At 34.0% G+C, this 13,420-nt stretch overlaps 1 protein-coding gene across 1 annotated transcript; it reads left to right on the top strand.

The window, feature by feature from the left end:
- The first annotated feature begins 4,601 nt into the window (after nucleotides 1-4,601).
- LOC115712407 (probable disease resistance protein At5g66900) lies at nucleotides 4,602-8,208 on the top strand. The gene is made up of 5 exons (XM_030640676.2): nucleotides 4,602-5,470; nucleotides 5,889-6,289; nucleotides 6,386-6,747; nucleotides 6,849-7,060; nucleotides 7,152-8,208. The coding sequence occupies exons 1-5, from the start codon at nucleotides 4,825-4,827 to the stop codon at nucleotides 7,976-7,978; spliced, it is 2,448 nt and encodes an 815-aa protein (XP_030496536.2). The 5' UTR covers nucleotides 4,602-4,824; the 3' UTR covers nucleotides 7,979-8,208.
- Nucleotides 8,209-13,420: the final 5,212 nt, after the last annotated feature.

Below are 13,420 nucleotides of genomic sequence, written 5' to 3'. Positions count from 1 at the left end.
TCATTCAAATTTGCTATAAATAAATAAATATAAAATGGATGTGGCACCACCAATATTTTATTACTGTATAATTTTTATATTGTATACTGTGTTAAGTTTTTACTGTTGTTTTACGATTTTTTTTTTATTGTTCCACTATTATTTTGAGTAGGACTGAACATTTTGACCGGATTTGACCCAGACTCGACCAACCCACCCAGACCTGCTCAACCCGACCCACTATTATTTTTTTGTTGTTCCATTATTGTTTTTTATTTTGTTTAGTGTTCCACTGTTGTTTTATAAAGCACAGTATTTTTGAAAAAAAATTCCATGTAACAATATTTTTGTAAAAGTTAACCAAAATTTCAGTATTTTGTAAGTTTTCCATTTTCTAATATAATTACTAAGAGCAACTCTAATGGTAGCATTCTTTAAAGGTGTTATAGATCTTCACATCATTCAAAAATATAATATTTTATCTGATCTTTCTTCCACATTATTTTTGACATCTCTACTTTTAAAAACACTCTAATAATATAACATCTTTTAAGAATGCTATAATTATGATATCAAACATTATTATATATAAATCTTTTTTTTTATTAAACTATTATATATATATATTGAACCTTTAATTTTTTATTGTGAAAAGAAATATAGTATCAATCAGGGCAGAGCGAGGACTTAAATACTAGGGTGGCCAATCATAAAAGTTTCTACAAAAATTATATTGCACCCCCTTAAAAGATTCTTTTGGTATACATCTTATTTGTTTCACTTAAAAAAAAGTTTTTAGTTTATTTTTTTTATAAGCGCGTACGTTTTTTTAAAAAAATCTAAATATTTTACAATGCCGAAAATAAAGTTTTAACTATTGCTTACCATATGTATAAGAAATAACAGACACGCATCAATAAAACATTTGAATCTTATTTTGAGCACTGTAAACTATTTAGAATTTTCTAAAAATTTAAATGTGATTCTAAATAATTATAACGTGGACAATTATAAAAAAAAAATAGACTAAAAATTCTTTTAGATACAAAAATATATAGGGATAGAAACTTCCATTCTAGGGGATTTACTATAGAATTATCCAATAATTTTTGTACCATGTAATATATATATATATTCATGTATAGTACACCTTATAGAAGTACGCTCTATCTGTTTTGAGATCTAACAAAATTTTTCAGTACGTTTTATTTCATGATTGTGTACCGCTGTAGTTATTTAAAATCATCGATAAACTTTAAAAAATTTCAAACTATAGTATCAAAAATAAAATTTAAATATTTTTTCACTTATAACTTTATTTTCTTATATATGCAATATTACACATTTATATGTAAATATGTATATATAATTTAGCTACACCACATATATTACACATTTCATAAAATCTTGGGGGCCCTGGCCACACCACCCCCTAAAGTACCTCCGCCCATGGCATCAATGCCATTGTGTGGCATCAATACAAATTTTAAAAATAATATTCTTTTATCTCCAATAGTACAATATCTATATATTTTACCATCTAAATTTTCTAGCTCATCAAGCATTCTTCAAAATGCTATCAGCGTTAGTCATCGAAGCTAAATTTTCTACAAGGAGCACAAGTCAAAAAATGTTTTTGATGCATATAATTTTTTATATACATTGTAAATGTTTAGAGTACACTCTAAAATACTTTACAAATTGAAAAGTATATATAATATCAAAAATAAAATTCAAATATTGGAATTTTATTATAAATGTAATAAACTTTACAGTAAAAAATAAAATAGGGATAAAATGCTTATACCTAGAGCTGAATATGGGTTGGGTTGGTCGGGTTGAGGGTATTTTAATGACCCAACCCAATGATATCGGCTTAGAAATTTTTAACCCATTGACTCTTAAATTTTTTCTAACCCAACCCATTTTTTTCATTAATGGGTTGGGTTGGTTCGGGTTGGGTTATAACCGATTAACCCCTATGTCATATACAGTAAAACCTCTATCCAAGAATACACTTGGGACCAAGTAAATTATATTCTAATTGAGAGGTTATAACTAAATAGAGTTACACTAAAAAAAAATTAAAAAACAAAAAAATATCAACGTAACAATAATAACAATAAATAATCATTAATATTATATAATAATAGAAATATTTTAGAGTAAATATACGGGACTTAGAAAATGTATAACTAATTACAATTTAGAGGTTATTCTTATTTATAACTGGCCCAAATTGGGACTTGATTTTTTTATAACAAATTAGAGGTTATTCTTGAATAGAGTATTCTTAAATAGAGGTTCTACTGTAACAAAAAAATATTCAGGTTTCAATATCGCCAAATTCTAAAAAATGTTCAAACATAAATCTGAACATATATTGTTATATAATATTAAGCAAATATACAATATATACATAAAAAAGATTTACAACCAGAGAGATGTCAAACAAAATTCCTAATTTCTAAACTTTCATATATCAAAATCTTTAATTGATTAACAAATATCACAAGATTAAAACCACAGATTCACAAAGAGATGTCCACCAAATGGATTACGATAGGAGAACTCTATAGGTGACCTGAAATTTCCAAAAAAAAAGAAATTTCTACTAACTTTATGAAATTAATCTTTTCTAATTCCTACAAACTTTTACTTCCATCCAGCAAAGAGAAAAAAAATAAAGAAATTTCTTACACGTTGAAGTTAGTAGGTGCGGCTGGTGTGTTTGGAGAGCTGGACGGTGGTGGCTGGCTGGCGCGGCTGAGAGCTCAACAGTAGTGCCTAGTGCAGCTGGCTGGCACGACGCGGGTGGGAGAAGACTACTAGATGGGAGGCACAACCACTAGCAGGGCAAGGGGGCACGACTAACTGGCTAAGAAGATTGATCTTCTATTCCTCCTCCTAACTGAGCTGGGAGTGAGAGCACTAATAGAGTTTTTTTTTTCAAAACAAAAAAGAGTGGCTGTAAGGGTTTAGACTTGGACAAAGGAGAGAGAGGAAGGATTATGTATTAGGTTTAGGGTTTTCTCTGATGTAAAGAATAAAGATAAAAAAAATCTACATGTATATTAATTTTTTTTTTTAAATTTTAGTTGGGCTAGGCCGGCCCGGTTTGGGTTCATTGGGTTGAAAATCCTTCAACCCGAAATCAACCCATTTGCTGCGGGTTGGGCCCTTTTCAACCCATGTGAGTTTCGGCCCACTAAATATGACCATGTTTCGGCCCATTTTGGGTTGGGTTGGCCGGTTTGGTCGGCCCATTTCCAACCCATGCTCAGTCTTAATTGTAACGATTTAGAAATATATTTGTTTGTACTAAACATAAAGCAATACTATAGACGTCTTTTATTAAATATATAAAAATTTAGGGTGCATTTAGTAATATTTTTTTAATTAATTTTCTGTTTTTTAATTAAAAAGTAAAAATATTTTTTAAAAATGTGTTCTATAAAACTGCTTTTTAATTTTCAATTTTTTAATTGAGAATTAAAATTTTAAAAATTTCGAAAACAAAAAAAAAAGTACTTTAAAAATTATTTAAACATTTTTTTTTTTGTTTAATCAATATTTTGAACTCCGACCCCAACCTAGACCTTGGGACCCAGACTCTACCCCGGCTCCAGTCCCGAACTCAGACCTAGACCTGAACTCGACTTAAATAAAATTAAAAAATAAAAATAAAAATTAAAGTTATAGAATACATTTTTATTTTCTGCTTATAAAATTAAAAAATAAAAGTGGTTACGGAATATATTTTTATTTTTTAAAAACATAAATTTTATTTTTATTTTTGTGATTAAAAAATTAAAAACCAAAAATATTACCCCGTAAACTTAATTATTATTTTTTTCTTTAAAATGTAAAGTTTTCGAATATTGTCTGTCTTATTTATTTGGATTTCTTATTGAAATATTTTTTTTTTAATTTTTTAATTTTTTTAATAACTTTATAATTTTAATTATTTTTTTGTTTTAAAATAATTTTTGAATTTATTTTAGGAAAATTACTATGTATACCATTTTTTAACTTTTTTTTCTTTTAAATTTACGGTTTTAATTGCTCCGGTAATTTCTATGTGGGTTGTTATGTGGATTTTAGTTGTAATTTAAGTTGCTCTCTTGGTTGCTATGTGAATTTTTGTAAAAATACAAAAAAAATTATTTTAAACTATATAAATGAAAAGACTTTTTTATTTTAATAATTTTTAAATAATAATATTAAATGTAACAATATAAACGTGTCGCGTGCACGCTATTTAAATTTGTGAACAATTTAGTAGTTTCGAGCGTTTTATACCAAAATTTAAGCTTGCTTAGAAGGTTATTAAATGCAAGTGAAATAATAGTTGAGACTTGAGAGGATTTAGCTGGTCAAAACTAAAAAAAATTAGGAAAATTACTCTATATACTTTTTTTTTTAATTTACCGTTTAAGTTTCTATGTGGATTGTTATATGAATTTTGGAAAAAAAAAATTAATTTAAAGTGAAAAAAAAAATGAAAAAAAAAAAAAAAAAAAAAAAAAAAAAAGAGTGTATAGGTCCATAATTTAACATCTTTACTGCTCCATAATTTATTCTGTCCCAATTTGTTGCTTCAATTCTAAGCAACTACCATCTTTATATCTCTACATGTCTTTAACATCGAAACTTTTATAATACACACACGCGTTCTAAATTAAAAAGTTATTATGAATACATATCAGGTTTTGAACTTTGAATCAGAATTAGTCAAACGTAGACTTTTTCTGATTTCACTCTTGATCATTCTCTTGGGATTATTAGTTTAAATATTTCATCATTTATTTCACAAGAATAATATTATACATAGTTTCGATCAATATGGCAGATTTGTTTCTTGGAGCAGCAATAGGACCACCCTTTCAAATATTGTTCGACTGTTTGGTAAAAGTCCCAATAGAAAAAGCTGTAATGTTCAAAGGCATGATCATCAAGATCAAGCAAAAAGTCCAAGCTATGAACCCTTTAATCAACCAAATAGTAGAGTCTAATATGGCTCTGGATAGGCAAAAATCTGAGATGGAAGAGTTTGTACTCAAAATGGTGAAAGGGAAGGAGTTAGTTGAGAAATGTGACAAGTATAGTAATTGGAAATACATGTGGAAAAGACATGGCTATACTACCAAGCTTCAGGATTTGGATGAGTCTCTTGACCGTTTGCTCAGGATTTTACCTCTTTTGATAGCCAGAACTACCAATGAGACTCATATGTTGGTGAAGGAAATCCATGCCAGCACTGTTGGAGGAACAAGCCAAGGGAATTTAAGACAGATTGAGGTGAAGGGTTCTTGTAATGTTCCTGAACCACCAGACTTTACTGTTGGTTTGAGTGACTCTCTTGAGGTGTTGAAGATGAAGCTTTTAAGAGTTGATGATGTTATGACTGAACCAATCTTGGTTACTGCTCCTCCAGGGTGTGGGAAGACCACTTTGATTAAAAAGCTATGCAATGATGATCAAATCAAAGGTACCCTTTTCATATCTAAGAGAATTTCTTATAATATTTAGGTGCTTTCAGTTCACTCTGATTTGATATGATAATGATACTCAAGATTGTGACTTTATTTGACCATTAATATTGAACTAGATCTCTAGGGTGGAATACTTAATTTTGGGCTTACATTAACATTTTTGTCATTTTAGCCCATATAGTTAGTTAGTGATTTATAGTTAATGGACTCAGTATCTGTGAGAAGTCCAATTGAAGTAAAAATGTGTTCTTTTCTAGTTCATTGAAACTTTTGATGAACAAGTCCAGTCTAACTAGAGTTTTTTTTGCTAGGTTCCCTCGCTAACTCTATAAATTGTTTCATCGTAATAGTATGCTTATATGATTTGCCTATTTTTACTTATGAGTTTCTTCTTGTGTTTTTTGTTATGTGTAGAGAAATTCAAGACCAACATCTTGTTTGTAACAGTAGCAAAGAATCCCAACTTGGGTCTTATTGTTCAAGAACTTTATCAGCACAAAGGCTATTCTGTATCTAATTTCAAAGACAACAAAGATTCAGAACTCAAATTGGAAGAGCTCTTGAGAGAAATTGGAAAAGAGCCTGTATTGTTAGTACTTGATGATGTTTGGTCTGGAACAGAGTCCCTTGTTGAAAAGTTTGTTTTCCAAATACCTGATTACAAGATTTTGGTGACATCAAGGTATCCATTTCCAAGATTTAAGCATCAATATGAAATGAAACAACTGAGTGATGAAGATGCAAAGGCTATTTTCTTGCATTATGCCACGTTCGAAGATGAAAATGCAGCCATTCCAAATGATCTACTGAAAAAGGTACGTACATACACTATTATATCAGTCTGCAATATCTGCATAAACAAGATTAAAGAAGAAACAAAATGATTTTAATAAGTGTGAGTTGAATTGCAGGCAGTGGATTATTGTAAGAGAGTTCCTATTGCACTTAAACTGATTGGCTCATCATTAAGGGGGCAGGACCCCCGATTTTGGCATAGACAGCTTAAGAAATGGTCCACAGATGACTCATCTATTCTCAGTTCTGAGAGTGATCTTCTTTCTTGTTTGCAAACCATCTTAGATGTCTTGGATGAGAAGCATGCTATTCTCAAGGAATGTTTCATGGATATTGGTTTGTTCCCTGAACTCAGAAGAATCCCTGCAACTGCTCTCATTGATATTTTTGCAGAATTGTATGGAGTAACAGAAGATGATGCCATCACTAACCTTTATGAGCTTCGTGATCGAAATCTTGCAAATATTGTTGTGACAAGGTATGATGCAGCATGACTTTTCTTGGTTCAAAAACTGTCTATTTTCAACACAGCATAGTTATTTGCTCATAGCTAACTTTACTTTTTTAATATATATTTAGAAAAGATGCAGATGAAATAGATGATTACTACAGTGAACACTTTGTTACTCAGCATGGTATGCTTAGAGAGCTAGCTTTACACCAAAGCAAGCAAGATCCATTAGAAAAGAGGAAAAGAATGATTGTAGAAATAGCTGGAGAAAATCTTCCTCAGTGGTGGAAAAAACAAATTGATCAGCCTTTCAATGCCCACTTAGTAGCTTTTTCAACTGGTTGATCTCTCTTTCTCTCTCCCTCTCATTCAAAAAAGACATAATATAAATTTTTGGTTTGGTCTAATTGAGATTCCCTTTATCTTTGCAGATGAATCATTTACATCGAATTGGTGTGACATCAAAGTACCTGAAGCAAAAGTTCTAGTTCTGAATTTTCAAACCAAGACTCATGCCTTGCCAGAGTTTGTGAAACACATGAGCAAACTAAAGGTTCTAATAATCACAAACTACAGCTTCTTACCAGCTCAATTAACCAACTTTGAGATACTTGACACCTTAACCAATCTGACTCGAATCAGACTAGAGCGCATTTCGATTCCATCCCTGAAAGAAACTCACATTGTACTGAAGAAACTGCAGAAATTATCTCTCTTCATGTGTGAAATTGGGCAAGCCTTCAGTTGTATCAAGATATCAGAAGTGTTTCCAAATCTAGAAGAAATTAACTTTGACTATTGCAATGATTTGGAGACACTGTCTGATGGGTTCTGTGATCTAATCAAGCTGAAGAAGCTGAGCATAACACATTGTCATGATCTGTCTTCACTGCCTGATGACATGGGGAACTTGGTCAATCTACAAGTGTTGAGGCTAAGATCTTGTATTGAGTTAGAAAAGTTACCAGACTCCATCTGCACCCTATCCAAGCTAACATTTCTTGACATATCAGACTGCATCAGCATTCGAAACTTGCCTGAAAACATCGGTCAGCTACGCAGTTTAAGGAATTTAAACATGAAAAACTGTTGGAGATTGGTGGAGTTGCCTTCATCAGTTCTTGACTTTCAACAGCTTAAAGATGTGGTGTGTGATGAGGTGTTAAAACAAGTATGGGAATTTTATTTGCCTGCTGATGCCAATATTGAGCTTAGGTTGGCCAAGGATGATGTTAACTTATATTGGCTTGACTCATGATGACATTGAGAAATTCATGAAGTTTAACTGAGTTTTTGAAATATTCTTGTTTAATGACTGGTTTTTTGTGATGCCATGCAAGTTTTATTTTTGTTTAATCTATAAGAGTCATATAAAATATGGACATATACATGATACATAATAAATGTATATCATTTAAATAGAAATTGTGTTTGTACACTCCCATCATCATGTTTTTTATATTCAAATAGTTTTAATTCTAATTTTTTTTATGATGGTGTATATAGTATTTATTAAGAAATTTTATAAATTTTTGGATTTATTTTACACGTGTAGAATGAGTAAATTTTTATTCATTTATTTTTTAAAAAATATATACATATGTCTGATTAATTTTACACATTTTTGGTAATTTGGTCTAAAAAATTACCAACTATCTTGCAAATATATTTAATTTTTAAGTGTTTTGGCTTCATAACTCAAAAATTATTTTCTATTTTAGAGTTGTTTAGCCAAATTTTTTAAAAATTGAGTTTTAAAAAAACTAGACAAACCCAAATTCAGACCCGAACCTCGACCCCAAACCCTGACCCCGAACTCAAACCCAAATTCAGACCTGGGGCTAGGTCCAAGGTCCTAGGCCCTAGGCCGGGTCTAGGGTCGGGTCCGAGTCTAGGGTCCAAGTCGGCATCCAGGGTTCAGGTGGGGTCCGAGTCTGGGTCTGGGTTTGGGTCAGGGTCCGAGTTCGGGTTTGGGATCCGGGGTCCGGGTCTTAGTTCAGGGTTCGGGTCCGGGTCCGAGTCCGGTGTCCAGGTCCGAGTCAGGGATTGGGGTACGGTCAGGGTCCGAGGTATGGGTCAGGGTTCGGGATCTGGGGTCCGAGTTTGGATTCGGGTCTGGGGTTTGTGTCCGGGTCCGGGTCCGAGTCCGGGGTCTGGGTCCAAGTCCGATGTTTGGGTCCAGGTTTGAGTTTGGTTTAGGGTCTGGGTCCGAGTCCGGGGTCAGGGTTTGAGTTTGGGTTCGTGCTTGGGTCTGGGTTCGGGTTAGGGTCTGGGGTCTGGGTCTGGGTTCAGGCAGGGGTCCGAGGTTCAGGTCCTGGTCTGAGTCCGGAGTAGGATGGGTTCATGTCATGGTCTGGTGTAGAATATTGATTTTTTTTTTTTAGTAAAAAAGAATTCTAAAAATAGTTTGAAAGAATGTGAGCTAAACACCATTAACAAAAAACTGTTTTCTATTCTTAGTTTTAAAAATACAATTCCGAAAATTGAAAACTGAAAACATAGCTAAACAGTCTCTTTATTTTTTACATAATGTAAAGTCAATGTACCGTGTGAGAGAACCTTAAAGATGAAGTTCTTGAATTAAGGTTAAAATAGAAAGTAGTTCTATTTATTTATTTGTTTCATTTTTGTTATAACATAATAAACAATCACATAGAATAGGAACACAAATTTTAAAAATGAGTATTGATATTTTAAAACTTGTTATTATAAGTTGTTTGGTGACTTTGGGAGATCTTTTTCTTAAAGGTAAATGGAAATTTGTATTAGTAGATAAATTGGACATAATTTATTACATATAGCTCAAGTTGAAATTACAATAATAGGCTAACTATGATCTTTACAATAATTATGAAAAAAAAAAATCTAATAGCATTTTAAACTAAATTACTTATAAACTGAAAGAAAAAAAAAAAGCTAACCAAGTCGTTAATTATGTGGATTAGGTCAAAAGTAAAAGAGTATTATGGGGATTGCGGATTAGATGTAATAGTAAAAAAAAAAAAAAAAAAGAAAAAAAAAGTTGTCTGATGACACTTCTTATCCTAATGGACAAAAAAGACATTTAAATGGATTTATTAATTCATTAATTAAAGATTATACAGTAAAAAGAAATTGTTTTAAGAAACCACAAGGAAAAAGGGCATGTGGGTCATATGGTTCCCTCAATTTTTCATTAACAAAATTTTTTAAGTATTTTACTTTTTAGTCTATTAAAATTAATATTCTTATCCCTATAAATTTTATATTTTTTAAATCTATATTTATATATTGCCCCACTAAAATATATAGCTGGCTCTTGGTCAAGTAATCAATTAAATATTATATCCCAAAGCTCATTATGGAAGGCAAGTCTCCCTGTAAGTTCTTGGATATGTTTCATTCATTTATTGAGTTCATTTGGTACATATTTTTTTTTTTTTAAGGAAAATGGTAAACTTTATTAGAATGAACTTTCAACCATTACAATAGATAAAAGATCAGCAGGAGCATTACTCTCACTGAAAATATGATCTAAATACAAACAAGAGCTACGAGCAAGACAGTGTGCAGCTTTATTTACAGAACGTTTAACAAAATGAATCGTGACTAAAGGTAAGGAAGCCAACAATGTACGACAAGCACACACATGTTGGCCAAAAGGAGATGGAATGATGACCGAACCTCGGATTGCTTGAACACCAACCAAAGAATCTGTCTCAACTTCAACCCGACCCCATTGGTGTCTCTTTATCCAACTCAGAGCCTCCTTAACCCCCACAACTTCAGCTATGGCCGGGTCCACGGACCCCTCCAAGAGGACCGTGAAGGCTTCAATGAACCGACCATCATGGTCTCGAGCCACGGCAGCCGCTCCAAACTTTCCGTCATTTTCAAAGATTGCGCCATCAACATTTACCTTAATCTTTCCCATAACCGGTTTCACCCAATGCTCCAAGTCTATGTTCGAACCCGAAGGAACAAATAAAGACCCCAATCTCCTTTGTTGAGCATTTCTCCATTGATTAAGGACTACTCTTGCCAATAGAATAACCTCCGCCGCTGACAGTGATTTCTCCCACCAAACTAGCTCATTTCGGGCATGCCAAATTGCCCAAATCACCATTAATAATTCCTCTTGTGCCATAGTAGAGTGCTGAAGTATCATCTGACTAAACAAATCCCAAAATGAAGTCAAAGACACCGAGACCATATTTAAACTCGACCTCTACAAACATGATCCTGCAAAGGGACATAGAACCAATAGATGGATGATCGTCTCAGTCGCTTGGTGACACATGGGACATATTTGATCAAGAGGGATGTGCTTGGTATTAAGTTGAACTTTAGTAGCCAAACAGCCTGTCAAAGCACGCCACATAAGTTGGTGAACTTTCGGAGGGACTTGAAGCTTCCAAGCGATCTTCCAAATTTTCATCTCAAAGTCACTAGTGTTAGAGACATCAGCCTGATGAAGCAAACGATAGGCCTCTCTTACAGTGTAAGCACCATGCAGATCCAAAGACCAATACCAAGTATCAATCGTGGACTCCTGAACAATGTTGGTCTTCAAAATTAACTCCTTATCCCGATCATTGAAGATATCGGAGATCACTTCCAAATCCCAATATCTTTCTCCTGGCACCATGAGATTGTTAACCTTCCACTGCTCCATACCATTAGCAATAGTAGTGACCCACGGATGTGAAGCATCTTCTAACCAAGGATCAAACTGAACACTAATACTTGTACCAGGACCAACAACCCGTCGAGCGCCTTTCTTGATCAGCTCTTGTGTTTCGAAGATGCTTTTCCAAATAAAACTAGGATTCTGACCAAGAGAAGCAGTCAAAACGACCCATGAGAGTAATATCGAGCCTTATAGACCCGACTAACCAAAGAATGCTCATTCGAGACTAATCTCCAAGCTTGTTTTCCTAGCATAGCTAAGTTGAAATCCCGTAAGTGACGAAAACCAAGCCCACCATGATGTTTATGCCGACACATATTCTTCCAACTTGACCAACTGACCCCACGTTTTTTATTAGAGCCCGAGCTCCACCAATATTTACTCATCATTCCTTCTAACTTATTACAAGTTTCCACAGGCAACAAGAAGACAGACATAGCATAAGTAGGGAGAGCTTGGGCAACAGTTTTGATCAACACCTCTTTACCTGCTTTAGAAAGCAAACGACCTTCCCAACTCAAAATTCGTTTCTGCATTTTATCCTTCAAGAAACCAAGTATGGCATTCTTATTACGGCCCATAACACAGGGGAGGCCGAGATACATACTATTGTCAGGAGCTTCATGCATGCGGAGCAGATTACACATATCTTGTCGAGAAGCGGAGGTAGTGTTTAAACTAAAAAATATATTTGATTTTGAATAGTTAACACACTGACCTGAAGCTTGTTCGAAAAGTTGAAGTAAAAGAAGAATGCTATGAGCCTTCCTAGCAATGGCTTTGCAATAAATGTAGCAATCGTCAGCAAACAACATATGAGAAACAACAGGAGCACCATTACACACACGACACCCATGAAGAACACTCCTGGCTTCAAATCTCTTTATAAGAGCAGAAAGACCCTCAGCACACAACAGAAACAAATAAGGAGAGAGGGGATCACCTTGACGAAGACCCCTTCCCGGTGTAATCGGCCCCATCTCACGACCCCCATGAGTAATTGTGTAAGAAACCGAAGAAACACAATGCATAATAAAATCCACCATTCGGTCTTGAAAACCCATTTTAAGCATCATGTGACGAAGAAAAATCCACTCAACCCGATCATAAGTTTTGCTCATATCAAGCTTCAGAGCCATATAACCTTCCTTACCGACCCTCTTCCGCTTAAGATAATGCATTACCTCAAACGAAACCATAATATTATCAGTGATAAGATGCCCCGGGATAAAAGCACTTTGGTTTTCAGAAATCACAGAGGGAAGAACACTCTTCAACCGATTAGCAAGCACTTTAGAACACACCTTGTAAAGAACATTACAGAGAGCAATAGGGCGCAGGTCTCCCATGGTAGTGGCATTTTTCTTCTTAGGGATCAACACCAGATTAATATGATTAAGACCAATTGGCAAATGACCAACTAAGAAAAAAGACCGAACCTGTTTAATCACATCAGCGCCCACAATAGCCCAAAACTTTTGATAGAACCCTGGTGTCATACCATCAGGACCCGGAGACTTATCTGGGTGCATCTGGAAAAGAGCTGCTTTCACTTCTTCATCAGTCAAAGGTTGCATTAAAAAATCATTCTGGGCCGAAGAAATAGAGGGTAAAATACCATCAAGAACATCATCCATATGGCAAGGAGAACTAGTAAATAGATTTCGAAAATAAGAACACATAACCTCAGATAAACCCGAATCCCAGTCAACCCAAGTTCCATCGTCCTTCTGAAGCTTATCAATGGCATTCGTCCGCCGCCGAGATGAAGCCGTAGCATGAAAGAATTTGCTATTTTTATCTCCCTCTTGCAACCAAAGTTGCTTCGAGCGTTGGCGCCAAAAAACCTCCTTTTGAGTGAGAACTTCGAAAAGCTCAGTCTCGGCCTCTTTGTACTTAGTAATGGCATCAGGATCACGGCCATTCTTCCATCGTCTCGCCTCATTTTTCCAGTGTTTAATGCGAGAAGCAAAGTTTCTAGAGTAGTCTTTTCCCCACTCTGAGAGAATCTCCCCACACCGCTGAATTTTC

Source organism: Cannabis sativa, chromosome 4 (genome assembly GCF_029168945.1).
Source record: "Cannabis sativa cultivar Pink pepper isolate KNU-18-1 chromosome 4, ASM2916894v1, whole genome shotgun sequence".
Taxonomy (NCBI): Eukaryota; Viridiplantae; Streptophyta; class Magnoliopsida; order Rosales; family Cannabaceae; genus Cannabis; species Cannabis sativa.
The sequence above is the reverse complement of the archived record's forward strand: the minus strand, read 5'-3'. Positions and strand labels throughout refer to the sequence as shown.

Bases quoted from the DNA above. Each gene is read 5' to 3' on its own strand.
- LOC115712407 (XM_030640676.2), top strand. From the start codon at position 4,825: ATGGCAGATTTGTTTCTTGGAGCAGCAATAGGACCACCCTTTCAAATA. The intron at 5,471-5,888 runs GTACCCTTTTCA...TGTTATGTGTAG, and splicing joins CAATGATGATCAAATCAAAG to AGAAATTCAAGACCAACATC. The intron at 6,748-6,848 runs GTATGATGCAGC...ATATATATTTAG, and splicing joins GCAAATATTGTTGTGACAAG to AAAAGATGCAGATGAAATAG.